We start from the raw sequence: 27,722 nt of genomic DNA on the forward strand, positions 1-27,722 counted from the left end.
AGTAATAGATAATAAATATGAATATTTTCCTGAGCTCAGAAATGATTTAGATTAAAACTATAAAAGTTAAAATAATAAGTTTAATAATAATATAATGTTAATATGAAGCAGAGCAATTATTAGTAAAACACTTTGTCATTTTTATTCATATTTGGGTCGATATTTAGCTGCTAAACGGGTCGGATTCAGACGCCTGGTGGTCGGTATTGATCAGAGATGATGGGTTGGCCTCGTCACCATGGTAACTGTCAGCATCCCATAACGCTGCCTTCGGTCCATTTGGACGGGAATGAAATAAAAGCCTCTAAAAATAATCGACCAATCAGAGCGCAGAGTGTGTTCTGCTGAGTCACTCTGTGTGTGTGTGTGTGTGTGTGTGTGTGTGTGTGTGTGTGTGTGTGTGTGTGCGTGTGTGTGTGTGTGTGTGTGTGAACCGCCCGGTTCTGGCCCCAGCAGATTTCTGGACCTGCAGCAGTGGTTCTGGTTCTGCTCAGCATCATGTGACCTGATGATGATGATGATGATGATGATGATGATGATGATGGTGTGACTCTGGGCGGGTCGCTCACATGTTCGTGTCTGCAGGGAGTTGCAGCATCTTCGTGTCTCCATGTGAAAATCCTGGAGGGTCACACCGACTGAACCAGAACCAGAACCAGAACCAGAACCAGAACCAGAACCAGAACCAGAACCAGAACCAGAACCTTCCTGAGCTGCGGTTCTTCTGCTGCTGTTTGTTTCTGCACAAACATCAATAAATGTCCATAAAAACGTTTTTCAGTTCAGGAAGTTCCTGGAATCTGAATCCTCGTCCTGCTGGAGCCTCGGTGTCGACTCCTCCCTGCCTGACGCTCCGCCTCCTGCAGGAGGATCGCAGGCAGACGGAGACGGACGCAGCAGAGGACGGAGGACGGATCAGAGGACGGATCAGAGGACGGAGGCAGGATCTTCATCTTCATCATGGACGCTCTGAGGAAGGGATTCTCCATGGCCAAGGACGGCGTGGTCGCCGCCGCTGAGAAGACCAAGGCCGGCGTGGGCGAGGCCGCCACCAAGACCAAGGACGGGGTCGTGTATGTGGGTAAGACCACCGTGACCTTTGACCCTGACAGGGTCACTTCTTACAGTGAAATCTGGAGAAAAACGGCTAAAGTAGCTTAAAGGATGAAAAACTGAAGGAGATTATTAAACTAAAACATGAATAATATTTAACATTAATTTATTATTGGAGATCAGAGGAAGAAAACAAGAAGATGAAAAACTAGATTTATTAAACTCTTAACAATAATTTAAAAGACTGAAAATAAAAACTAAATGAAAGCATTAGAGGAAACGCAGAGAAATATTTAAAATCTGTTTCACTTTCAATATGGAAGGAAAAAACAAAATAAAAGAGGAAAATTATTAAAACATCCAGCAAATGTCCCAATATTAAATATATTCAGGAGAAAATAAATGAAATATAACACAGAAGATTAAAACGGAGACAAAGAGACGCTGAGTGTTAAAATATTAAAGATGAAATCCAACAGGATGAGAGGAAACGCCGAGTCATCATGGCTGACGGCTTAAATCTGCACAGGAAAATATGGAGTTTATTTCATCATCTGAGAGGAAAATTAATGAGATAATAAAATCATGTAGAGGGAAAACATCAAAATGTTAATAAATAATATTAATACACTGTAAAAACATGAATGTTTTCAGTTTCATCAGATTCACTGAATCTGATTCAGCCTGAAGTTTCCACTCATTCAGTTTCATTTATTTATAAAATAAGTCAATGAAAGATAATCATAATAATTCAACAGAAAATAAAGAAGAAAACTTTAAGAAGTAAATAAAACAAATTTAATCTGATATCTGGAAATAATAATCAAACTAATTTAATAAATCCAGAGTTCATCTCTAACTCTGCCTCATCATTTCTTCATGATGTGAGGCTCTGATCTGACCTTTGACCTGATTCATGTTCTGCGTTGTTTAATGAAGGCAAAACGTCAAAAGATTTTTCAAATTAAAAGCCCAAAGTCAGACCAGCCATTCCTGGTTTGAGTATAAACAACTTCCAGCTTTTAGAGTCATAAAAAAACTGCAGCTCATTTATTATTCATTAATCTGCTGCAGAAACATGCAGGCGGTTATTAAATTATCTGAAAAATTCAGGTTCTGCTTTGGGTAACAATAATAAAACATTTCATCTGTTTGCTGTCATTTTATTTTAAAGTTCAGATTTTCACCAAAGATCAAAGTTTCGATTTAGTTTTATAAAATAAAATGAAACCAGAAAATAATCAAATATTTATCATCTACGACTTCCTGCTTCATCAGAAGCTCATCTTTCAGATTCCCCTGAACGCCTCGCGCTGCTGCTGGGAAACAGAGACCAGCTGACCGGGAATCAGACAGAACCGGTTCTGTCCGACCCGACACATGGTCCACTGGCCCCACGATAACACACACCCAGCTAAAAACCCAGAACCCGGACCGGTCCAACAGAACCTGAACAGAACCTGGACCGTAGTTCCTCTGGAGTCTTTAATCAGCTGCTGATTCTGTAAAAATCTCTGAATTCAGACTGAAAAACTCAAAGACCTGATCAGCTGAATGAATGAATGAATGAATGAATGAATGAATGAATGAATGAATGAATGAATGATTCTGCAGGTGGAACTGGGTCAGAACCAGAACTGGACTGGGCTCAGCTGCTGATGTGATGAACATCAGGATCTTCCTCCAGATGAATCTACATAAATAAAATCAGATTTAAATTCAGTTTTACAGTGAAATGTTTTGGTTCTGGTTCTGATGTTTTCCAGGAAACAAGACGATGGAGGGAATGGTGACGAGCGTGAACACAGGTGAGACAATGATCAGAAATCAATCATTCATTTTTTTATTTCATGTTTTCCTGCTTCCTGTTTATAAAAATAATATAACATTATATTATTATTTTACCTCTCAGGTTAAACTAGTTCAATAAATACAAGTTTAATCAATTTAATTTTTGTTCACAAAGTTCTGTTGTTTCCACATCAATCTTAGAATTAGTCATTAAATAATCAAAAACATTTAATTCAAATAAAATAACATTTTAGTTTATAAACATGTTCAGTAGAAAATCCACAGAAAAACAAATATTTACACATTTTAAACATAAAAAAGTCTTCCTTATTGTTTGTCCTTACACAACAAATATTTCATATTTTTAAACAGTTTTAATTATTAACATTCATTTTCTCTAAATGCTAAACATTTTTAGCACCTGATTCGTATTTCAGGGTAAAATCTCAAACTTTCTGCTTCCTTCTGTGAAATAATGGAAAAATCTGAGCAGAAACTCTGACGTCCATCATCTGGTTCAAGTTCAGGTTCCAGCTGTGAAGCATGGAGGAGGCAGCATCATGCTGAGGGGTGTTTACTGCAGGAGGGAAAACCTTAGGTAGAAATATGGAAGCAACATCTAGAGACATCAACCAGGAAGTTAAAGGTTGGACACGTTGTCCCTCCAGATGGACATGTTGTCCCTCCATATGGACACGTTGTCCCTCCATATGGACACGTTGTCCCTCCAGATGGACATGTTGTCCCTCCAGATGGACACGTTGTCCCTCCATATGGACACGTTGTCCCCCAGATGGACACGTTGTCCCTCCATATGGACACGTTGTCCCCCAGATGGACACGTTGTCCCCCAGATGGACACATTGTCCCTCCAGATGGACACGTTGTCCCCCAGATGGACACATTGTCCCTCCAGATGGACACGTTGTCCCCCAAGTTGCTCAGATCTCTGAGTTGATCAGGTCGTTTAAAGCTGTAAATGTTTCTGTTAAACTCAGATTAAAATATTTCATGTTTTAAATGTTGCTGGTTTCTGTTGCCCAGTTGCTCAGAAATCCACTGAACAGGCCAACGTTGTTGCCGACACTGCGGTTGCCGGGGCCAACGAGGTTGCCCAGGCGACGGTGGAGAGCGTGGAGAACGCAGCGCTGGCGAGCGGATTGGTCCAGACGGTGAGTGACATCACATCGGTGAACAGCAAACCTAAAACAAAAAATCTTCATCTATTTCATTTTAATTTTTAAAATATATATATTTTAAAGTTATCAATTATATCAATCTATTTTTGAATGATTAATTCCTGATATAATTTCTGCCATGTAAGTTTTTAAAAATGTTTTCTTTTGTTGGTAAATCTCTGATTGGTTGATTCAGGTGGAGGCGGGGCCAGTAGCAGAGCAGGTGCCTGATTGGTTGGGCTGCTGTGACGCAGCATGACGCTTTATGCTCTTAAAACTCATCATATATCTAACAGAAGACCAAATTATTGGATGGATTTAACTGATCATAATTCATAATAGCAACCAGTTTTAGTCATCTTGTCATTTTTATAAGCTGTAATTAAACAGCTAATAAAAATAAAATTATAAAACAGATTGTAAGAAAACAATATATCCATTGTATATGTTAGAGTCATAAATAGGAAATATTTAAGTTATTTGTATGATGGTTTGTTTTTTATTTTATTATATTTAGTAAGAAGACTGATATTTGTTCAGGCCATTTTTATCGTGAAATTTAGCTTTATTTTGAAAGGCTTGCTTCCTGTCGAGCCATATATTGTATTAGAAAAACTTGACGGACACGGAGCAACACAGTGTTTGACCGTGTCAGCTGTGTATGTTTGGAAAAGGAAAAAAAGGAATTGTTAAACTGATGTATCGTCATTTTTGTATTTTTCGCTATTTTTTACAGATAAAGAATTTTTTGTTAAAATTCACTGTTTGCACGTTTCCTTTACTTCCAGTGTCTAAGGAATGACACAGATATTGGATCTGTTGCCTATCAGTATATATATCTATATAGATATATACTATATATCTATATAGTATATATCTATATAGATATATACTATATATCTATATAGATATATACTATATATCTATATAGTATATATCTATATAGATATATAGTATATATCTATATAGATATATACTATATATCTATATTGTAGCTGAGATGTTTTTACTTTCCTGCTCTATTAAAATTAATGCTGAATTACAGAGAATAGTTTTAATCAACATATTTCTGCTTCATTTGTCTCCATCAGTTCCACTAATAAAACTAACAAACTGATTCAGTCATGATGATGATGATGATGATGATGATGATGATGATGATGATGACCTGCTCTCTGTCTCCTGAACAGACTGCAGCCCCTAAAGCAGCAGATCAGCCTGAACCTGCAGCTCAGTAGGTGAGAAACTCCTCAAATAAATGAGTTTAATAAATAACAGGAGAAAGTTAGTTTGCATATTAATTTATTTATTCATTCTGATTAGGTGAACTACTTTGGGGACAGCAGAATATCAAAGACTTTAAATTTGGTATTACATAAGCTGTCCATAGTGCCGTTACAAAGGTCACCACTAGAGGGCACTGTACGATCCCAGACAGAAACATGAGGAAATGTCCGACTGGGTTATTTTTTTGTTTTTATAGATTCAGTGAACATGTCAAGTAACTGAGTCAGGGGGCCAGCCTGGTGGAGGGAGGGGCCTTCACCAGGCCTTCACCAGGCCTTCTTCCTTTGAGCCTCATTATGGTCAGTCAGTTTTCCTTTGGATGTTTTGTAGTTTTCGCTCAGTTTCGGACCAATGCCAGAACAGTTTCTGTTTTGACTCTGATGTCATTCAGGCAGAGAAAGTTTCTGATCTCAGGTGGTGAACCGTTGTTTCATAAAAACTCAGTGTGTGAGACAAACGTTCATTTTAATTTGTCTCTCTTTTAATAAAGTTTCCATCCAATGACTGTTTGCAGATTAGGAAACCTGTGTAGAAAACAAGTTGATCTGTTTTAAACATGCAGCATTGTTTACGTGCTGCCCTTACTGTTTCTAAAATCATATTTAAAAGTCTGAGACCTTATGAACTCAGTCACTCTTTGCTTCTGAGCACAAACTCAGTAAATTAAACAGATTCTGGTTTTTATCTCGTTTAAGATTCAAGTAAAATTCATGAAGTTTCTTCTAAATTCTTCTTTTCGTTTCTCCCAGACAGGAAGCTGCCGTCACAGAGGAGAGAAGAAGAAACTCAAAGCTAACCTGCTAATCAGCTGTTCCTCCTCTGCATCGTTAACCTCATTAACCAATCAGAGCTCTGACTGCCTTGTTTCCATGGTTACATGGTTTCCCTCCTGGTTATGCTTGGATGATTTCGTGCTTTCACATGATTGGCTCATTGGAGTGGATGTGTTGAACTCCTGCTGCTCACCTGTACTGTCTACCTGTAAGCCCCGCCCCCTGACCCGGCTCTAATGCATGAAGCTTCACTGAAACAGAAACAGACTGATGGAGTTTACTCTGATTCAGGCTCAGCTGGTTGAATCTTTTATAAACTACAAGAAATAAAGAGTTTAAAATCCATCTGAAGGTTTTCTGTTTCATTTCCTCACATTGACAGGAGCTCAGTTTCCAGACGGTCCATAAGAAGTGACCAGAACCGGCCAGAACTCATCTGATCCCAGCGAGGCAGACCTGGTTAAATAAAGGTTAAATAAAGGTCACCTTATTTAACCATTAATTATTATTATTACTATTATTACCAGTATCAGACACACAAAATTATTGGAACACAAGACATCCATCCATCAGACCTTTTGGTTTGAGGTCAAACTATGAGAATAAGAGCTCAGCCTTTATTTCCTGGTTGTTACATGAAGATGTGTTAAATAACTCGGGACAAACTTTGTTTGAACAAAACCATTTTCCAAGTCAGCAAAACTCTTGGAAGGTGTGACTGAGGTGTGTCGTGTTTAACGCTGATGGTTCAGAACTGGACCACACATTATCATAAATGTGTCATAATGTTATCATGCAGCAGGACAATGACCCGAAACACAAACCAACCAAACAAAGGGCTTCATCAGCAGTGGCAGGTTTAAGGCCAATTAACCCAGCAGAGAAATCTTTTCAGCTCCTGCACAGGAGAACGAAGGGAAACAAACGAGAACCGAAAGAAGCTGCAGTAAAACAAAAAGCATCACAAAGGAAAACTGTCAGTTTGGTGTCGATACCTGAGGGAAGTCGCCCTTCAAATCAGACAAAATTCATGTCAAATGTTTGAAAACAAAAATGAACAAAACTTTTTGTTTGTGCTGCTTTGGCTTTGAAGATATTAATGAAAGGATAAAGGTCAAAAGGTCAGCCAGGCCCCTCCAGACGACCCCAGTCCCACATCCAGCTCAGAGTGACTCCATCATTTGAACTTTTCTAATCCTGTAAAGGAACCTCTTACCTGTAGCATCCGGACGCCACCATGACGGAGTCCATCCTGGAAAAACACCCAATCAGGAATCTCACTGATGGTCAAGAAGAAAAATAAAAATGTCTGAATCTAATTTATCCTATGGATCAGTAAGAGACACAGAACCTGATTATCAGAATATCCATTTGAACCTTAAGTGAATTTGATCTTTCAAATTCAGCCCATTTCTTAACAATCAACACAGTTTTGCTTTAAAACATCTGAAATTTCCTTGGCAGTAAAAAGTAGAACTCATGAAATGATTAATAAGAAGGTCCAAACTGACCCACCTGACTGAATCTGGTGTTTGGACCTGATCCAGGCGGTTCTGCTGCTCGGTCCAGATGTCAGCCTGTGGAACCAACATCATCACTTCCACCAAGGTTCACATCATAACGGCCATTTTTATTCTTGACTTCTTTAAACTCCACCATGGACAAAATGGTACAAAATGACACTGAAACACGAATTTCTACACAATGGAAATAAAACAAGAAAGTTCAAAATAACAAAACAGCTTATCTCAGTAACTGCTTAAAGAAGGGAATGAGTCCACCTCAGGCAAAGTCTTGAAAAAACTAAATGAGTAGCAGCACCTTGAAAACTTGTCTCTTCCAGCTAATCAGCTCCTAAACTACGGTTTCTATTTAGTAGCAACAGAAACATTGCAACAAAGTTCACAAATTGTTTCATCCAAATAATAGAAAAATAAAACCACATCTCATAACAGCATAATAAGAATGACAGTTAAAAACATGGAGCTGGCTCAGGAGGACGTCTCCTGGGGTTTCCTGGTCTTGATTTCAGGGCTTGCTTTGGTCTCATTCTGTAGCGACGCTTTAAATTGGGTCACAATCTATTTGAGACTACAGTTTTGTGAAAACAATGAAAAGGTAACTTCCTTTGATCTTCTCCTATAGACACACAACAACAAACTGAATGTGAATTAAAAGCAAAGCACCATGGGCGGCGGCGGCGGCGGCGGCGGCGGCGGCCTTAGTCCAAGACGCCATCGTCACAGTTTGGAGTCCAGACCTGAAGACATCTGCTGCATGTCTTTCCCTATTGACCTACTGACCTACTGACCACAGACATGGTCCTATTGGTCTATGGTCATATCTGTGGTCCTACATGAGTAGGAGTTGGACCCTATAACTTGTAAAATGCACTTTTACGAGTCCTAGATGAATAGGACCACATGTCTTCTGCAGCTTAGCTTGAATAAAACTAACTCAGTACTTCAGTTTACACCAGTATCTGCTCATATGACACATTTACAGGTTCGTGCTTTTACTGACGCTATGTGCATCTTTCAGCTAGCTTATGTTTTAGCTCACAAAGACATGAAGCAGTTCAGAGTTTTTAACTACATACACACTGTGGCTAATCATCTTTACAAGCCGCTAACCTTGTAAATTCAGCCTGACATCCTGCTGCACCCTGAGGCCCGTCTGATCACTGCTGCTGTTCATCACTAATATATTCTGTTGGCCGGATTAAGTTTGTTTTCTCAAAGCACAGTCACACTCATCCTGTCGAGTCCAGAGGAGTTTATGTATCGGTGATTATATTTCAGTCAAGCGATCGGTGAATAGAGGAGGATTATCTGTCATCAGAGCGTCACTGATGACGAAGTTTTGACTGTCTGCAGTTTGGATCAAACTGGAAAACCTGACAGGAAAAACAGTTTTGTGTTTTATTTCTTTCTTAACTAATTTGAAATAAACAAGATTTTAACCTACAGTTATTATTTCATTTCCCAGTTCATACCTTCAACACTCCATATTTACATACAATTAAGGAAAATCAGGATTTTTTTTCTAGTTTGTTTGTGTTACAAACTAATCAGATCCATAATAATTACAGATAAAACATGTTTGACTGCAAAAGTGAAAAATCTACATTATTATCCTTTCAGAACAGCAGCTGATTAATTTTTCTATCTCTGGGCTTTTTGGTGATTTTGCTGCTGCCAGTTATGAACCAAACATTTTGGTTCCTGAATTTGACCCAAATCACAGAGCTGGAATTTTAAAGGGGCAGTTTTATGTAAAATCAACTTCATCATGTTATAATGTTTTTCTCTCATCAAAAACATACCTGCTGTGTTGCGTTGATTCTTTCATACATGTTTGAGAAATTCTTTAATCTCCATGGCAACCAGTTAGCTGCTAAAGGGCTGAGTGGCCGTAGCCCCGCCTCCGAGGCGCAGCTCCTCCTCTCAGATCGTTCCTCTGCACTGAAACACTGTTAGCTGTTAGCAGCACGACGGCCATAAAGCATATTCAGTTTAAAACAACAAAATGGACACAAAACTGGAAACTCGGATAACAGAATAATAACGAGAATGTAGTAAAATGACTACAATAATGAAATAAAATCAAACATGAATTTGATCAAATTCATGTTTTCATATCAAATTATTTATGTTTTGTAAAAAGATGGTAAACATTTCCTTAAAACCTGACAGACATAAAGATCAGATTTTGGTATAAAACATGTGAAGAACCAGACGGAGGCTTTCAGTGTCTATTGGGGCCGTTACCATAGCAACGCCGAGTTCGTCCAAATTTGCTTGTTTGTTTGATAGAGCAGATAGAGACAGTAAATACACACCTTACCCTGCAGCAATACCTGCTGCTCACAGCCAATCAGAGAGCAGAGCCACCTGAAAGGATCATCATCATCATCATCATCATCATCAGGGTGGAGCAGCTGCGTCCGTAAAAACATCTGACCTGACTCCACCTGGCTGGAGGTGTGATGATGATGATCGTACTGGGAACTGAACCGGCTGGTTCTCCGGGCTGGACCCGGTCAGAGTTTCTGCGCCTCTTGTCATTCCTGAGCGGGTGACTCAGCGTCTTCCCTCTTCGCCTCACAGAAATTATCTCCGCTGGTTTAACTGCAGGCAAAGAACAGGAACATAAATTCAGCTCTGACTCTGCAGCCAAGCCGGTCTGACGGGTCGGACAGAAACACGCCCAATTCCCCGGCGAGGCGTCGCCACCAGCTATAAGAGACTGAGCTGATCCAGAGCCAGCAGCACAGCGATCACTGATCACTGATCACTTCCTGACCGATAATCACCGATCAGCCTGCAGCAGACATGAACTTCCTGAAAAAAGCCGCCGGAGGCGACGACTTCGCCAAAGTTGCCGGGCAGAAAGCAGGTGAGTCTCAAACCAAACTTTATTTTATTCCAAGAATGTTTTTGTTTCCTCATTAGTTTTATGCTAAAGGTTGATTTGATCAGGTTAAAACCGGTTTTTATATTTAGTCAATAAAAATGGAGGAAAAGAGACAAAAGCTGATACATTTCTAACTCGCATCAATAAAATCTGCAACATTAATCTTCATCTGCTTTGCTTTGTTATCCCTCCAAACATCAGGAAATGTGATTCCTCCGTCACAACAAACCAATATGAAGTTTGATATTAAGTTAAATAACTAATAGAGAGAATTAAATAAAAATAAATGTTAAATTCTTTAATATGCATTTAGAGGAGCTGCTTTAGGAAACTTTGTTTTCAGATGTTTCGTTCCAGAACTTTTTGGATTTGAGATCTGAGTTGCTTTGAGCCCACTGTTCATCCTCACTGCTGCTGACGGTTCAAAACCCGGTGCAGGTTCAGCTGAAACCACCAACCAGAACATTCAGAACATTTTCACCGTCAGGCGTCTTTCCACCCACGTGGAGCTCTACCTGGAGGGGGCGGGGCTCCACCTGGAGGGGGCGGAGCTCCACCTGGAGGGGGCGGAGCTCCGCCTGAAGGGGGGCGGAGCTCCACCCACAGCTGAGGAAAATCCCTGTGGCGTCTTTAATTAACCTGCGATCAGATTTACCAGGATGATCTTTCAGTATAATCAAGTCAGAACTCGTCTCTTGCTTCTTCTGCAGGTGAGTTTGTGGAGCAAAAGGTGGATGAGTTCGTGGGCGGAAAAAAGGGACCAAAGAAGCAGCCGCAGCAGCCGCAGCAGCCGCAGCAGCCGCAGCAGCCGCAGCAGCCGCAGCAGCCGCAACAGCCGCAGCAGCCGCAGCAGCCGCAACAGCCGCAGCAGGAGGAGAAGAAGAAGGGAGGAGATGAAGGATGCTTTGGTCTGGGAGACGCGCTGTAATTTGATGGCAACAAGGGCAGGAAGGAGGAAACGCAGGTGAGTCGACATCATTTAACAACAAAGAAGTTTACCTGAAACAGAGCAGGTGTTCACGCCTGGAGAACACCGCCCCCTGGTGTCCAAAGGCTGCACTGACACACCTTACCCTGGAGGAAGAAGACAAGAATCAGGAGGAAAAATAAAAAACGAAATAAATACAAAACTTTTCCTTCACTCAGAATAACTGAAGATTCATGTCCAGATTTTACAGCCGTTTCTATTTTAACGGTTTAAAGAACTTCCTGATATTTAATCACATTATTATCAAAAGATTTAGAAAATTTGTTCTGTTACCCGGTTCTTAGTGGACCCGGTTCTGTTACCCGGTTCTGGCCCGTCTCGTTTCTCTGGAGTCGTTTTCAGGTTTGGTTTCTGTTTGTCCTCAGCTGGTGGTCTGAAGGAAAATGGAGGACGGAGTCATCATCATCTTCATCATCTTCACCAGCCGTCTCTGCCTCAGACGTTTCTGAACTCGGCTCTTCTTGTTTCATCTCTCTTCCTGCTTTAAACCCAGTAAGCCTCCCAGCGTCTTACTGGGAATGTAACTGGCTTAATAAATTCTACATTTGGACATTTACTGGTCTGTTGTTTTCTGGAACCAATAAACTGTCAAATTAAATATATTAAAATATAAAACTGATTTCTGATGTTTGGTTATTGCTGTTTAATTTTGTTTGGTAAAAACTAAACTGAATAAATAAAGTTTAGTTTCTCACTCTTCAAGTTTTTTCTCTCCAGACATGAAACTATTTTTCTGGGAAATGAACCAGAAATTCCTGTTTTAGTGAATTAAATCTAAACATTCTGGGATTAAATGAGGCTGGAAGGTGAAGGGTGAGTTTATTATTCAGGAGGAAACAGCTGCACTTCATCTAAAAAAGATTAAAATGCTAAAATATTTATAGATTTGTTCCTCAGCAGAACAAGAGCAGTGATTTAATTTTAGAGTTTCCTGTTTAGACAGGAAGTCCGTCATTCTGGGGAAGTTTGTTGAACACGACGGGATGAGAACCAGAAACCCAGACAGCAGATCAGGCGCCTCACGTTCCACCAAACACGGCAGAGGAGGAGTGATGCTGTGGTCACCCTGCAGCTGAAAACACTCCAGCTTCAGAACCACGATCCAAACAGAACCACTGCAGAGAAATCCAGGTTCTGTAACATCCTAGTCAAAGTCCAGCCCTCGGCTGCTAACAGTCCTGCATCAACATGAATCCGACTCAGCAGCCTGAGTCAATTCAATTGTATTGATTGAAATACATTTGATTATTGGTCAAAAATGCGTTGATATCAGTTGACTGGAGTAAATGGGTCTCAGCAGGTTTGAACTCAGTTCAGCAGTTTGACCAAAAATAAGTTTGGTTCTTCTTGAACAGCTCTCTACATGTTTGGCCACAAACATAATTAAAATGATGCTCTTCAGCTCTAACAGCTCCTCTCTCATAACTCGTCTCTCTGTCCAGACCTGCATTCAGCAACGTACCAAACATGAGCCATGAAAACACTGAGGCACAAAAGACTAAATGTTTTTCTCTCCTGTCATTTTCAGCCACAAACGTTTCATTATTATATCTACAGTTCTGTTTGTGTCTCTGCCTCTGATGTTCCTGCATGGATTCATGTCTTTACAGACATTAATGTGCAGAATCAGAATCTGAACTAACTAAACATAAACTGTTTCATCAAACTGAATCTTAACAACTGATTTTCAGATGTTTACATTATTATACATCTCAACTCTATTTACTGCAGAATCCGTTTCTTACTGTAAAAGTTTTCACTTGTTTATTTTAAAATATCTCCTGTTCATGTTTCCTAACATTACTCTTATAAATACTGTAGAAATAATAACTAAAATATTGAAAAATTTAAAAAATCAACCTGACATCAGTCCTCACCTGTTCTCCTTTCTGGTTCTATTTTAATAATATACTTTTTATGTCTTTACATCCTGAAGCTCCACCTCCCCAGTCTCCTCCCTGACCTGCTCTCCTCATAATAAAATACTTTAGTTTATTTACAAATTAAAACTGGTTAATACATATTTTAATAAACTAATTGTCCTCACCTTTCTTCAACAGCTTCACTATTCTAGCACTAATATAATATAATATAAAATAATATAATATAATATAATATAAAATAATATAAAATAAAATAATATAATATAATATAATATAACATAAAATAATATAATATAATATAATATAATATAATATAAAATAATATAATATAAAATAATATAATATAATATAAAATAATATAATATAAAATTAAATAATATAATATAAAATAATATAAAATAAAATAATATAATATAAAATAATATAATATAATATAATATAATATAATATAATATAATATAATATAATATAATATAATATAATATAATATAATACACATGTTAAGTGGTCAGTATGATCAGGTTTTGTGTGGCCATCGTTACACTTTATATAACAAAAAGCTCATTTTGTTTCAGTTCAGGGGTGGAAATGATCCCCCCCTGACCCCCCCCCTGGCCAAATGCTGGTAAAAGTCTGAAGTGGCGTGTAAATTGGAGCAACGCACTGCCACTGTGGTGGGTTGACAATTTGAACAGAATACAAACTAATGCACATACTGTTTATGGGGCAGCCCTAGGCTGTCACAATCTAACAAAAAAGTACATGAAATATATTTTTATCAAAAGCGACAGCCCATTGGTTGATTTATTGACGGACATTGGGCTTATCCAATGAAATCCCTTGGTCCCCTTTGGCCCACCCCTCCCCTCTAAGGTTATAAATAGAGTCATTTCAGTAAACCCAGCTAGCTGGTGTGTGTTATTGATAAGGCGCAGCAAGACGTACCTGTTGATCTCAACATGGTCTCGAACTTCAGCTACTCCCACCCATGGGAATAGGCCTTGCATAAACTTTTCTCTGCCGCCCCAGATCCCGAATTCCCAAGGAACTCCAGATTTTGTAGTAAAGCCTCCCCACCTTTGGACTCTCTCTTGGTGCGGTAGTGTCCATGACTGTGAGCTTCCTGAGCCTTTTTCAGGAAAGCCACTGGGTTGGAGAGGGGAACCAGAGCGCACAATCCTCCTCAATTCCTGGGAAGGGAATCATAGGCAGTGTGTCCACACAGAAAGTACCAGTCTGCCATTGTCCTGGATCCTCTGTTCCCTGGGACAATGGTGCTCCAGATGGTGTAACTTTGATGTCTCCTGGTCTTGCTGCCGATGTTGAACTTCCTTACCTTGAAGAGGTCAGGGCTGGAACAGTTGCGGTCGGACTTCCATCTTATGGAACATGCAGAGCTGATGTGGTTCCTCTCTTGGCAGGCTTTACAGTCGAAATGTCTGCCTTCTTGTCACAGAAAGTGTAGATTTTGTTACACTGTTCCATGGGACCGTCCCCAGAAAGGTGGTGCCATTATTATGCACACAGACACCAAGGGCTCCTGGCTTAAGACTAGCCAAAGTGATTACTTCTGGTAGTCAGAGGTCCATCTGTGGCAGGGGCATGGTATCACCTATGGGGGAACATAGAGCGTTGTCCAGTGGTGTCATGTGCAGGTACTCATCGGGAAATAGTGTGGAATTGTTTGGGATTTCCCAAAGATCCTTGACTTTAGACAGGTTGTTGTAGCCTGGATGTGTGTTTACTCCATATAAGCAAAATTGTTGTGTGGTTATGTTTCCAGGTCTCAGACCAGAGTTGTGTGTGGAGTAGGGTAGCTGTGCACACACATAGCAGTTGGTCTCATTTCCTTCATATGCAGTCCTATTCATCAGTTGCCACCACAGACTGGTGCTGTAGTCATGTGGATGAGTCTGGAGGGAGGATGCATCTGCTTCTCTCCTTGTCCTGTTGGGGCGAGGCCACTCTCTGTCCAAAGCAGTAGACATGCTGCAGTCACCACACAGCAGAGGATTCACTGGGCAGGTGGGAGCCCCATTGCTGCTCAGAAATACAGAGATGTCAGGACCCCCAGGCTAGCAGAGTGAGGATTTGTCGATCTCTTCACTGACGTTGAGACGAACTACCCTAAACGGTAGAACCCATTTGAAGTCAGGCTTCCCTGTCACCCTGAATTAGGGGTTTAACACCCTCTGCACCTTACAGTGACTCAGATGCTTCCAACTAGGTCTCTCAGCAATCTTTACTGCGGTTGGTGTAGTTATCAGCACTTGGAATAGTCCCCTCCACCATGGACTGGCCCAGTTCTTTCTTTTTATGACTTTAATGTAGACCCAGTCTCCTGGCTTGATGGGAGTGATTTCCTGTGGGAGAAGAGAGTCGGAGGGCAGTAAATTTGCATTGGACAACTTTCTGTTTCAGAGTCCTGATCATATAATCTGCTTGTTTGCACCTCATCTGCTTTCTGTAAATCTGCAGAAAATATAGGTAATTTGTTTGGTCTTTGATGAATTATTTCAAATGGAGTTAACCCTTCCTGTGTGGGTGTAATTCTCATGTACAACTTTACCAAATCTAAACATTCTGGCCACAGTCTGTTAGTTGTTTCCATACATTTTCTTAATCTGCTTTTCACTGTTCCATTTGTTCTTTCACTAGGCCTGCACTCTGAGGGTGATAGGCACAGTGGTTTTTCAATGTCATTCCTAAATGAGTAGCCATATTTTGTATCACCTTGTTTACAAAATGTGGCCCATTATCACTATAAATACTTTGTGGTATTCCATGTGTTGGAATAATAGTTTTACAAATAGCTTTAGCTACTGTCAAAGCATCTGTGTGTATTTATACCCATTTAGAAAATGCATCAATCATTACCAAACAATATTTATATGATCCACTTTGTGTAAGTTCAATAAAATCCATATGAATTGTTTGGAACAGATAAGAAGGTTTTGGGAAACTTCCTCTTTTTGGTCTCATGTTTCCTTGAGGATTGTTTTTAACATAGACTGGTCATGCAGTACAAACATTTTTTTTATGTTTGGTCACATTTATGTAATTGATGTACACTCAAAAAAATTAACTTCGGGTTTTATTACATTAACAAAAGAACATCATGTACTTTTAACACAATAATTTCATGTTTCAAACTCGAACCCAATTAATAGAGCTTTTCCAACTCATGTTTCTGTCGGTTCGTCTTGTCCGGCCGGATCTCATCGATCCGCTGTTGGCAGATAAAGGTCACAGGGCGCTGGCCCGGCGAAGAAGTTACTTCCCGGGACTTCCTGTTGACTCTGGCCGTGCACGGTTTTCAGCGCGTCATTCTTCGTCTGTCAGTGAACTGGTATGTTGAGATCCGGGTCACGGCATCAAGTTGATAGGTATTTTCTCAACCTATATAAAAAAAAATATATAAAGAACAACAGACAACGTTACTTAGTTTTCAGCCAAATTCTTGCAAGAATTGAGAGGCAGAGAGGATCAGCTCCTACAAGCTGATCTCCTGCTGTTCTGCTGCAGAACTTGTCTTTTTATTAGCAGAGAAAGGGAGTGAATGGAAAGTGGGAGATGATCTTAACAAAACGGAGGGCTACCGACAACTAGGAAGGGAAACAGAAACTAAATTCTACACACAGACAATTAGAGGCAACTGAGGATTATCTCAGGGAGATCCCTACAGAAGCACCTGTGAAAACAGGCTTGAGGTCAAGGAAAGGTTAGTTATGTCAGTTTAACAAGTTCCTCCGCACTGGGGTGAGAACACTAAACCTTACAATATAAAACATATAAAACTACTAATGTAATAAAGATAACAAAACATAATCATTCTAACAGTAACCATTTAAAAACATTTAAAAATCACTAGACGCATCTTAACTTAATACTGTCTGGGGCCTAAATGTGGAAACGTTCAACATAATAAATGACTGCAAGAATTTTAGGGTTGTGTAGTTAAAGTTTGCTGTTAGTAATTACTTCAAGTGAACTTATTGCTTTACACCTCTGCTAAAGTGTCCCTGCTTTGTTATGTTAAATCAGTCTGTATACGTGCCTTTGTATGGTGAACTTATTGTCAGTAAATCGGGTTCATAGAGTTAAGAATAAATCGTATATTTTATATAATTTGCTTGTACAGGTGGGGTTTGTAATCAAAAGAAAAAAATCAGTGGCTGGTGAAATATCTGAGTGGAAAGTAAAAACATTTCTCTACCAGCCGAAATGTTTTCATTTCAGTTTCATTGTGATGAAAAACAACATTGTGTCTGCAGTAACTAAGTTTTAGACAAAGTTAGTGGTGAAATACTGGACATGTGACTATTCCAGAATTAAAACCACTTAACCAAACAGATTTGGTTCTACAGTATATATGAACATAAACTGACAACAAGACGCTTTAAACAAGCGAAATTCATGGCAACATCCCCGACTAACCCTGTTTTCTCCTCTGAGGGGGCAGGAAGCGCTATGGTGCACCTTCAAAATAAAAACACGTGAGCGGAAGATTTCAAAGTCTAATATTTTTCGCAAGTGGAGTGAAATTATTGGGTGGGATGAATGGGGGCAGGGGGCACGTCCCGGTTCTGGACTTGGTCCCAGTTCTTAGATGGTCCAGTTCTGGACTTGTTCTGGATGGATCCGGTTCTGGTTTGACAAAATATAAACTAACATCTTGTTCTATTTTCTCTATGAAATCTGCAGAAGCCAAAAGAATCAGCAGGTTCTGGGAACCGGACTTCCATGACCCGAAAAGTGTTCAGAGTTTTCCAACAGGTGGAGAAGTTACCTGAAGTGGGCGGAGCTAATGGGACAAACTGGCGTCTGATTGGTTTCTGAAACTGAGCTTTTATGAGTTCAGAATCAAATTTATAATAAACTGATTTCCAGTTTCCTTTGCAGCCGTTTCTCTCTGACTGAGGTTGTTGTTGTTGTGTGTGTGTGTGTGTGTGTGTGTGTGTGTGTGTGTGTGTGTGTGTGTGTGTGTGTGTGTGTGTGTGTGTGTGTGTACCAGGCATTTGATGCATTGCACGGATCATTTCCTAACACTAACTACATTGTGGGGTCCAGGCTGTGGCTGCGTTCGGGTTTTGGATAAAGTTCAACCTTTGGTTGGACTCTAGAAATGAATGGAAGTCAATGGGAAATTCCTGCAAAGATACAAATACAAACATGAGTTAATCTGTGTGTGTGTGTGTCACTGTCGGTGTGTGTGTCACTGTGTGTCATAGTTTCACTGTGATTAAGGCTCGTTCTCACAGACTGGGTGGACCAGGACTCATCATCTCCACCTGTCAGCCGTACTGAGCATGCTCAGAAGGAGGCAGCAGGTGGAACAGGTTGGCCGGCCTGCAGACACACCCGTTTCTTCGACTCCCATCCAGTCACTTGAGACGCGTCCTCAGAGTTGGACGGCGGTGGACACGGAGACGCAGTGAAGATGAATAAAGTGGCCGGGCTCATCGGGGACAAAGTGGGTGAGTACCGACCTGGAGGACTCACCTGAGGTCAGGTGAGTCCTCTGGGCTTCTGGGAGGACCTGAGGCTCCTCAGCTCTGTGTTTACTGGGAATCTGGCCTCTGAGGCGGAGGCAGGTGTACATACCTGGTCCAGGTGGTTCTGGATGAGACAGAACCCAAACAGAACCAAGGCAGGTCGGGTTCTCCGGTTCCTCTGGTTCAACGTGTCTCTGTGAGTCAGTCTGCTTTTTAAAATCTCAGGAACAGAATGGTTCAGGTAAAGGGGCGGGATCAGACGCAGGTAACCAATCGGAGGGCTTTAAATCAAACTGTCCTCACCGACCCGTCTCCTGGACCGTCTCCTGGACGCTCCAGGTCCAAATCAGTTGGTTTTTAATCAAACCTCTCCAGCCTGTCCTACAGGATCTGAACTTTGACCTGCTTGTAGTTGCCATGGTTACAGACGCATTACTTTATACCAATGCTGTTTATCAGTACCAGGTTCTGGTTCTGAGCTGTTCTGGACCTGAGCCGCACCAGTTTTCTGGTCGATCACTGATCTTTATAAAGTCCAATCTGCCGACTCAGATTTTTTTTGTCTGAAATGTCACTAAAAATATAGAAAAAAGGTTTTAACAGGGGGTCACAGTTGTTAACTGTGCAGACATGACGTGGTGGGAGGGGCTAACCTGGTGGGCGGGGCTAACAGGTAAACCTCTCACTGTAGAGCAGAAGAGGACAGCGGTTGATTTTTCCAGAGTTTTGCTGAGGTAGATAATATCAGTGGGATAGATCGGCAGATCGCCGATCTCCCAGGATTCAGAGCTGCCAACGACTGACAGACGAGATGAACAGGATTCCTGATGCTGATCTGGACGCCGTGTTTCTACGCAGAAACACCTGGTGCTGCTTTCTCAGGTGTTCTGATGAGGAGGAACCAGAAGTGAAGATCTCTGAACTTTTCATTTCTTTGTGAAAGGCTGAATCTCCATAAAAACAGATATATTTCAATGAACTGCTGCAGCGAATCCAACATCAAATAACGACTTAACAACCGGTAGAAACACTGGAAACATTCAGTCAGGTGATGCTTCTCCTTCCTCAGGTCAGTTCTTCACTTGTAGATGTTTCCTCTCCAGTTTATTTCAAAGTCAGAAATACTTTATTGATCCTATATTACATGTTCTTTGGGAAGCATGTCACTGTTCTGGTGGGGATGGCGTCGTCCATGTGGCTGGCACAGAGCGATCCGATCTGTAGCCTCAAAACAGGAAGCACAGTTTATTCATTAAATAAAGTTTGATATTAAACCAGGATGATTGATTCTTCATGGATGAGACCTTCATGTCTCCAGACCAGGAGAAGAACCTCTGATGGTAAAACTGGATGTTTGTGGTTGTGTTGCAGGAGACATGGTGGAGGACGCAGTGAAGGGCGCTCTGGGCATCAAGGACAAAGAGGAGGACAAGAAGAAGGGAGGAATTAAGTCCATATTTAAAGGCAGCAACAAGGAGGAGGAGGAGAAGAAGAAGAAAAAGAAGAAGGATGAAGATAAAGGATTTTTCTCAAAGGTCTTTCACAAAGATGATGATGAAGACAAGGGGTTGAAGAAGAGCGGGTTCCAAGGCCTCTTTGCTGAGGGGCAGGAAGGCGGAGCCATGGGAGGAGGCGGAGCTATGGAGGAAGGCGGAGCTATGGGAGGAGGCGGAGCTATGGAGGAAGGCGGAGCTATGGGAGGAGGTGAAGAGGCCTGGGGAAACCCAGGCCAGACTGTAGCGGTTAGTGACAGAGGTATGTATGAGGAACAGGTAACTCAGATCCATGATTCTCTCCCAGTCCGTCTCCCAACACGTCAGTCGGTTCTGGTGTTGAGGATCCAGACCCACGCAGACGTCCTGCATGTCTTCAGGTGTCCAACACTCTGAGGTTGTCTCTGTAGGGGACAGACCAGTCCATGAAACTGGAGATCCTCTGAAGGTCTTTGCTTCTCAGAGACCAAATCTGTGATTTTTAGCCCTCAGTTTGCTCCAGCAGAGCCTCAAACTGCCAACCTGAGGTCAAACCCAGGGAACTTTAAACTCTGGGTGCTTTAAGTTCCCACAGTTCCTCTGGGAACTTAAAGCTGTCGCCGTTTTAGAGGCGAATCCAGCAGGAAGCTGATGGAGATCAGAGCTGAGGTCTGATTTTTCACCAGATCACCAAACAGCAGAACCAGGATGAGCTCTGGGTCTGGACCGGTCAGAACCTGGTACCAGCAGTTGAATCGTTGCACAGGACCCGCTGATGATCAGCAATAAATAGATTTAAAAGGTGATGAACTAGAGGTGTAGAAAAATCCTTAATTGTTGACATATTTCAAATTAAGTTCTTGATTTTTTTATTTAATCATTTTCCATATGTGTTAATCTAATTAGATTACAAACCTGCAGTTTGGCTAATCTGGACTAAACTGTTTAATTACAAGAATAAAACTTTTTTGTGGTTCATCTTGGAGGGAAACGTCCGTCTGAATGTTGAAGCATAAAATCTAAACCAGAGCCTCCGGCTGACCAGCAGGGGGCGCCACAGCAGAGCCTCAGATTCCCCAGATCATCTCAACCAGCAAAATAAACGTGAAACATCTAGAAACTCTATTTATTCTAGTTCTACTTCAGGGGTTCTCAACCTGTGGCTCCTGGACCTTCTGCATTGGCTCTTCGTAACTTTAACTAAACCAAATCGTTTGTTTTCTCTAGAAACAAACTAGAAATTATGTGGAAATTTTGTCATTTTTCTGAAATGTGAAAGAAAAAACATTAAATCTGTTTAACATTCTATTGGCTGGTGATCAGAAAGCAGCCAATCAGGAGCAGCTTTCATTCTCCTTCACACTGATTGGCTGAACCCCAGAAATAAAATGGAGGTTCTTTGAAAAAAAAAAATTAAGTAGAGATTTATTGTGTTAAATTAGAAACAGTAAATATTCTTTATTAGTTTTTATTCCTGCTTATGGAAATAACTGATTTATTTTCAGACCTGTTTGATGATCTGGTGGAGGTGGCAGAACAAACGTCTAATAACTGAACCTTCATCCTGATGAAATCATCATCATCATCATCATCGTCGTCTTCCTGTTTTTTCTCTTCCTGTATCTCTTCCAAATATTAAAATGTATTAAAGGAATAAAAATGTTTTAATAAAATTTATTCTGATCTCTATTTCATTTCAGCTTCTTTAACTCAACAAATATTAAATAATCAGAAGATCTGAACTCAGGTCAGATAAAATGCTTTATGCAGAAATAGTAATAATAATAAGTCCAGTCCACACACCTGGAGGAGACTGTAAGCTCCGCCCACCAGGTGGGTTCTTCACCGGGTCGGAACCTGAAGGTCCATCAGAGTGAAGTCCTGACTGAGGGGAACGCTGTTCTGGTCGCACAGGAAGTGGCTCCGCACCGTGATGACCACCCACTTCCTGGGAAGAGCCAGCAGCGCCTGCAGCTTCTCCGCCGCCACCTGGACGTGTCGCATCTGAGAACCTGGAGCTGGAGGAGGGAAAAGAGTCGGGTCAGAACCGGGTCAGAACCTCACATGCGACCTGAGTGTCTCACCTGCGCTGCGCTGGAGTCGGTCCGGAGGAGCTTGGAGGATTTTCTGCAGAGGAACAGGAGGAACCCGGACCGTCAGGTGGGCGGAGCCATGCCCACTCACCGTCAACACACCTGGCCTGAAACACAGAGGTGATGTCATCAGGTCGGCCATGTTTCTCAGCGCTGACATCACTGAACATGGTGGTTAGCAGACGCTAATGCTAATGCTAAAGCACAGTGCTAACAGTAATTAGTGGACGCTAATGCTAATCCTAGCATTATTAAGCGGCTAAAACATTATTCAACGGCTGTTTGTGACAGGTACCGATGATGTCAGCTGTGACATCACAGCTGACATCATCGGTACCTGTAGAAGCGGCGCAGGGCGGTGAGCGGCAGGCAGGCGTAGCACGGCGTGTAGATCCCGTTGCGGTCCGTGTCCAGCTCGGTGGTGCAGCGGCCGCAGCCGGTGTAGGTGATGTCACCGCTCAGCGCCGCCAGGAGGCCGGCCCGCGGCGTGGAGCTGTCCAGAACCGGCTGGGCTGGGTTCTGGGAGGGCGGAGCCTCCTGGAACTGGAAGCTGAGCACCTGGACTCTGAGCTCCACCTCACCTGCAGCAAAACGAAGAGGCTTCGATTTCAGCCCGCTCAGGGTTCTGACCCAGTTCTGATATGGTTCCGGTTCTGACGGGCCGGCCCGACTTACCGCTGTACTGCTGAGACAACAGCGTGTCCACATCCAGCTCCAGAGCCGCGTCGCTCGGCCCTGGACGGCGCCACGCCCGCAGGAAGTCCAGCGCCCGGCGGTCTGTCGGGTCCAGAACCCGGACCGAGCTCCAGGGGGTGGAGTGCAGCTCTGAGAGGTCAGAGGTCAAACCCTCCCTCACCAGGAGCACTCTGAAGTCCCACACAGCATCTGAGGGCAGAAATGAACAAAGCTCCTGATCCGGTCCAGGGTTCTGACCCAGACTGGATCAGCCCAGTGCCCAGCTCACCCAGTTCCACATAAAGCTGTGCTTTAAGTCATTCTGTGACCTTTGACCCCTTGTACCTTTGTGTTTACTGAAGCGAGGCAGCCAGTCCATCGCAGCCCCCCACAGCAGCAGCGCCCCCTGCTGTCCGCCCGGCTGCTGCACCATCAGAACCGCCTTCATCTGGACCGCAGAGCGGTTCCGAGACTCGGCCTTGTCTCTCCACTCTGACAGAAACATAAGAGCCGTCACGGATGGACATAACATGATAATAACATGATAATAACACCATAATAACACATAATATCCTGATAACACAATAATAAGACAAGAGGATAATATTAAAAATATTAAAATACTAACATGACTAAATGGTAATGTGATAACACTGTAATAAGACAGTAATAACCCAGTAATAACATGATATAACTGCCCAGTCATAATATTAATGCTTCTTTAAGTTTCTGCTGTGATGATCTGCCACCAAGATGTCGGATCAAAAATACAAGATGTAACTTAACATAAAACACTGAAAATAAGTGAAAGACTCCAATCAGAAAACATGATTTAAGTTTCCTGTTAATTGGACAAAGTTCCTGAGATAAAGTTGGTGGCCATGTTGCTTCATGATGTTGATGTTTGTTCAGGAATGAATCCAGCAGCACCGCCGTCATGGCGACCTGCTAGGAGTCAGTAAGTCTCACTAACAGGTTTCACCTGTAAGCCTCACCTGCCTCAGGTGCTTTAGCTAACATGCGTCCCGCTGGCCCCGCCCCCTGCCAGCGTGACAGGCTCACCTGAGCTGATGTGAGAGTGCGTGACACGAAGCAGAGCGTGAACCAGCGTGTTGACCCGCAGCGACCTCAGGGTGGCGTAAGGGAGCCGGCTCAGATCCTGCTGGGGCCGGCTGGGGACGGACACCAGCAGGGGGCGCCGCACTCTGACGAAACCACACAGAGAGCGGAGAGCGCGGGCGCTAACCTGCTGGCTAACTGGAGAGAGAGAGAGAGAGAGAGAGAAAGGTAGAGTTAGTCACACATTAGTCACACCTGGGCAAAGGAGGCTGCTGATTGGCTGCTGACTGGTTGCTGATTGGCTGCTGCCGTACCTGGCTTTGAGGTGGAGGCGTGTCCCAGGTTCAGCAGTTTGCTGGAGAAGGTAGACTGGAGGACAGTCTCTGCTCTCCACCTGTCCTCGCTCACCTGCAGCCCTACAACACAAACACACACCTGAGATCAAACCGACACCAGAACTGGCCTCTCGGGTCTGGTACCAGAGTGTGTGTGTACCTGTGATGAGCAGAACCTCTCCAGGACTCACGGTCAGAACCCAGAAGGCCGCTCTCCTCCACAGCACCACCTTCATCTCGGCTCCTGATTGGTCCGTCACCACCATGGAGGCCAGAGGAATGCGGCTTCCTGCTGACGGACCCGACCGCACCTTCGGATCAGAACACGGATCAGAACAGCTTGTTAGTTCGCAGAGCTAACCACGGCTTAATTTTTCACCAAAATGGTGAAAATGTTCCAAACTCAGAGGACAAACATTTCATCTGTTTTCACCTGTTGGACACCTGGACTCACCTGGACTTCCTTCAGATGGCAGGGGTGGACCACCACCACCAGGACAGAGTACCTGCGTCCCACCTGGTCACACCTGTCCAGACGGGTGGTGGAGGTGGAGCTCTCTGTTGCTGCAGACGTCGACTCCTCTGAGGGTCGTGGTTTCTTGCTGCAGGGGGGCGATGCGGGGGACGCCTGGGGGTCAGACTCCTGAGAGCAGAGGACGCCGTCTGCGGTGACCTCCATGACGACCCCACCTTGCTCCGCCCTGGAGGCCGGACAGGTGTGGCTGAACAGCTCCATGGAGTCTCCAGGAGACGAGGCGGCCGGGCTGAACAGCTCCGGGGTGCTGGAGGAGCCGGACGGGGGAATGGGCGGGGCTTCGTCTGGGCTGAGTGCTGATTGGACGGCGTGTCTTCCTCTCAGGATCAGGGCCTGGCTGAGAGTCCAGGTGCTGAGGAACTGGGTTCTGGTGGACAGAGGCTGCTGCTCTGGTTCTGGTTCTGGTGGAGCTAGAGGGAAACAGCGGTCCAGATACTCCCGGACCGAAGCAGAACACAGATCCTCCTCAGAACCATCTGAGTCTTCCTCGGTCCTCAGAGCTTCAGGCGCCAGTCCTCCATCGGATCGTCCTCTAGCAGACCTGGTGGCCCGACCCGGTTCCGGTTCTGTTGGATTCTCCTTACTCTGATCCTCGTTCCCAGGAACATCTGAAAGAACAGGATCGTCATTCAGGATCCGTTTGGGTTCGACCCAAAGAACCAGCAGCACTTGGTGGCTATTCCATTTTGCTCCAGAACGGAACCAGAACGGGTCGGGTCGCACAGACAGAACACAGGAAGAATTCCTGAATCCCTGAGCGGGATTAAACCCCCCTCACCTGCAGCGGGTCGGAGACGGCCCGCCTTCCAGGTGAGCTCCAGGTGTCTCCATCCTGCAGGACGCTCTTCCTCCTCTTCCTCCATACCAGGTGAAGGAGGACGAGGAGGAGGAGGAGGAGGAGGAGGAGGAGGAGCGCCGAGGAAGATGTGGATCTTTGGCCGCTGATGCATGGTGTCCACTGAGGAGACAAACAGAACCAGAACCATTTGGGTCATTAGGTCAAACATGTTGGGCTGGATGCTTTTATTCTGAAGGGACAGCAGCTGGTTATTTAGTTCTGGTTGGTCAAGAGGTCAAGGTTCATCAGAGGAACACTGAGGTCCAGTTTTTTGTTCTGATGCTTTTGTAGAACCGGGCCTTTTGGACTGTGACTGCTGCAGTTCCCAGTCTGACCAGCAGATGGCAGCGCCGCAGCGTAATGCTGCACTGCTGGTAATATTAACAAAAAATAAATAAAAATGAAGCGATATGAGGACAAAAATAACTACATCCATTTATTAATCACACAAAATGTTCACCTCAAGGTTGTTTAGGAGACTAAAGGTCCAGTTCATACAGAACGTAACAAATCAGTCCAATCACATTCAGGGAATATTATAAACAATAGACAGTTTGAGCTGAAGTATAATAAACACTCAGATTTAACTGGTCTAATGGAGAGAACGCTGGGTCAGACAGCTTCTAGAATCAGAACCGACCCGGAATCAGAACCAAACCGGGTCGTCACGCTGCAGCTTATTTCCCAATCTGGATTTAATTTTAGGTTTAAACTTTTTACTCTGACTGTTACAGTTTGCTGCTGGACCAATCATTTGTTCTGGTTCCTATAAACAGCCAAAGGAGGCGAAGAAGAAAAATCTTTGCTGTATTTGTAAGTAAGTAAGTAAACTTTATTTCTATAGCGCTTTTCACAGACCAGGGTCACAAAGTGCTGCAAAAAGTGTAAAAAATAAAATAAATTAAAAGCAACATACAAAACAATAAAACACAGTATTAAGCTAAAAAGCAAGTTTAAAAAAGTGGGTCTTAAGTTGTTTCCTAAAAGTGTCTATACAGTCCAGAGATCGAATGGTACAAGGTAGCTCATTCATTTTACAGCAGATTAAAGGTTGAAGGTTAAAGGTTAAATCAGCCTGACTGTCTCATGGTTTGAGCTTCTTTCTGTTTTCTCTAATCAGTCACATTTCAGTTTAATAAAGTTAAGATAATAGTTTTAATGTTTGTCATTTCCTTAAAAGTAAATACAACTTCATGGTTGCTGCTTGTTGATACTTTACAGGTTTACTGATCAGACAACATATTGGGCATACTGGTGAAGGGTTTAACAGCCCCGTTTATACCTGAAGGCTTCTCCAGAGCCTCGCTGGAGGAATGCGCTGCAGGGAAACATTCAGGAAATGTTCTCCACGGAGAATCTGTCTCCAGGACAACGTGTCGTTATTAAGTGGGTTGATCCTGAAGGGAGTGTCGCCGTGGGCAAAGAGCCAGATACCTGTCAAAACGCCCCACAGCGGAAAACACTGTAAACAACATCATTTAAAGACCAAATGTTGAAATTAACCATAGCTTGAAATATTATACAGCATCTGGGATTTATTATTTAATGAACATTTGTTTTGAAAGTTTTCCCGGAAGTACGTGTGGTCTAAACGCTTGCTAGTATTAAACTATTTTACGCTGCTAACAAAACTTAATTAAAGGAGTCAAACTTGATGGAAACCTTCATACCAGACTGATATCTGCTCTATCTGTGTGATTAACTCACTGGTTGAGCCGTAATTATCAGTTTTCCTCTGTGTTTCTGCTGTTCGTGTTGAGCTAAGCTAACGGCTAACCGCAGCAGCTCCCGCCCGGCGCGCCCTTTAAATGATCGCGTGCGTTTGTTTGGCACGCGGCGGCTGCTGACAGG

At 42.8% G+C, this 27,722-nt stretch overlaps 3 protein-coding genes across 7 annotated transcripts; 2 read left to right on the plus strand and 1 right to left on the minus strand.

The window, feature by feature from the left end:
- The first annotated feature begins 693 nt into the window (after positions 1–693).
- On the plus strand, positions 694–6,427 carry sncg (synuclein gamma). Of its 4 annotated transcripts, none has more exons than XR_002752028.1 (6): positions 694–1,081; positions 2,820–2,861; positions 3,889–4,016; positions 5,213–5,260; positions 5,506–5,608; positions 6,059–6,427. XR_002752028.1 is itself a non-coding variant. In XM_023326878.1 (5 exons), the coding sequence occupies exons 1-4, from the start codon at positions 961–963 to the stop codon at positions 5,258–5,260; spliced, it is 339 nt and encodes a 112-aa protein (XP_023182646.1). In that variant the 5' UTR covers positions 695–960; the 3' UTR covers positions 6,063–6,427. The 4 variants fall into 4 exon arrangements, 2 of the variants coding, with proteins under 2 accessions (XP_023182646.1, XP_005812672.1); XR_002752029.1 differs by having other exon boundaries at positions 6,063–6,427; XM_023326878.1 differs by lacking the exon at positions 5,506–5,608 and having other exon boundaries at positions 695–1,081; positions 6,063–6,427.
- A 3,909-nt stretch (positions 6,428–10,336) lies between these two features.
- On the plus strand, positions 10,337–12,105 carry LOC106700072 (RNA polymerase II degradation factor 1-like). Its single transcript, XM_023326879.1, has 3 exons — positions 10,337–10,480; positions 11,209–11,462; positions 11,852–12,105. Exons 1-2 carry the CDS (start codon positions 10,417–10,419, stop codon positions 11,424–11,426), a joined length of 282 nt encoding a protein of 93 aa, XP_023182647.1. The 5' UTR covers positions 10,337–10,416; the 3' UTR covers positions 11,427–11,462; positions 11,852–12,105.
- A 4,341-nt stretch (positions 12,106–16,446) lies between these two features.
- fam35a (family with sequence similarity 35 member A) lies at positions 16,447–27,674 on the minus strand. 2 transcript variants are annotated; one of them, XM_023327358.1, is made up of 13 exons: positions 27,579–27,674; positions 27,154–27,305; positions 25,812–25,991; positions 24,953–25,641; positions 24,659–24,809; positions 24,478–24,579; positions 24,167–24,361; positions 23,450–23,596; positions 23,105–23,314; positions 22,767–23,010; positions 22,421–22,536; positions 22,140–22,354; positions 16,447–16,768 (listed from the first exon to the last, which is right to left on the minus strand). In XM_023327358.1, exons 3-12 carry the CDS (start codon positions 25,981–25,983, stop codon positions 22,179–22,181), a joined length of 2,202 nt encoding a protein of 733 aa, XP_023183126.1. In that variant the 5' UTR covers positions 25,984–25,991; positions 27,154–27,305; positions 27,579–27,674; the 3' UTR covers positions 16,447–16,768; positions 22,140–22,178. The 2 variants fall into 2 exon arrangements, with proteins under 2 accessions (XP_023183126.1, XP_023183127.1); XM_023327359.1 differs by lacking the exon at positions 16,447–16,768 and adding an exon at positions 20,627–20,761.
- Between the last annotated feature and the right edge of the window lie 48 nt (positions 27,675–27,722).

Source organism: Xiphophorus maculatus, chromosome 22 (assembly GCF_002775205.1).
Source record: "Xiphophorus maculatus strain JP 163 A chromosome 22, X_maculatus-5.0-male, whole genome shotgun sequence".
Classification (NCBI taxonomy): domain Eukaryota; kingdom Metazoa; phylum Chordata; class Actinopteri; order Cyprinodontiformes; family Poeciliidae; genus Xiphophorus; species Xiphophorus maculatus.

Bases quoted from the DNA above. Each gene is read 5' to 3' on its own strand.
- sncg (XM_023326878.1), top strand. From the start codon at position 961: ATGGACGCTCTGAGGAAGGGATTCTCCATGGCCAAGGACGGCGTGGTC. The intron at 1,082-2,819 runs GTAAGACCACCG...GATGTTTTCCAG, and splicing joins GGACGGGGTCGTGTATGTGG to GAAACAAGACGATGGAGGGA. The intron at 2,862-3,888 runs GTGAGACAATGA...TCTGTTGCCCAG, and splicing joins GGTGACGAGCGTGAACACAG to TTGCTCAGAAATCCACTGAA.
- LOC106700072 (XM_023326879.1), top strand. From the start codon at position 10,417: ATGAACTTCCTGAAAAAAGCCGCCGGAGGCGACGACTTCGCCAAAGTT. The intron at 10,481-11,208 runs GTGAGTCTCAAA...CTTCTTCTGCAG, and splicing joins AGTTGCCGGGCAGAAAGCAG to GTGAGTTTGTGGAGCAAAAG.
- fam35a (XM_023327358.1), bottom strand. From the start codon at position 25,983: ATGCATCAGCGGCCAAAGATCCACATCTTCCTCGGCGCTCCTCCTCCT. The intron at 25,642-25,811 runs GTGAGGGGGGTT...CTGTTCTTTCAG, and splicing joins CCGTCTCCGACCCGCTGCAG to ATGTTCCTGGGAACGAGGAT. The intron at 22,537-22,766 runs GTACCGATGATG...TCTGTGTTTCAG, and splicing joins GCCCTGCGCCGCTTCTACAG to GCCAGGTGTGTTGACGGTGA.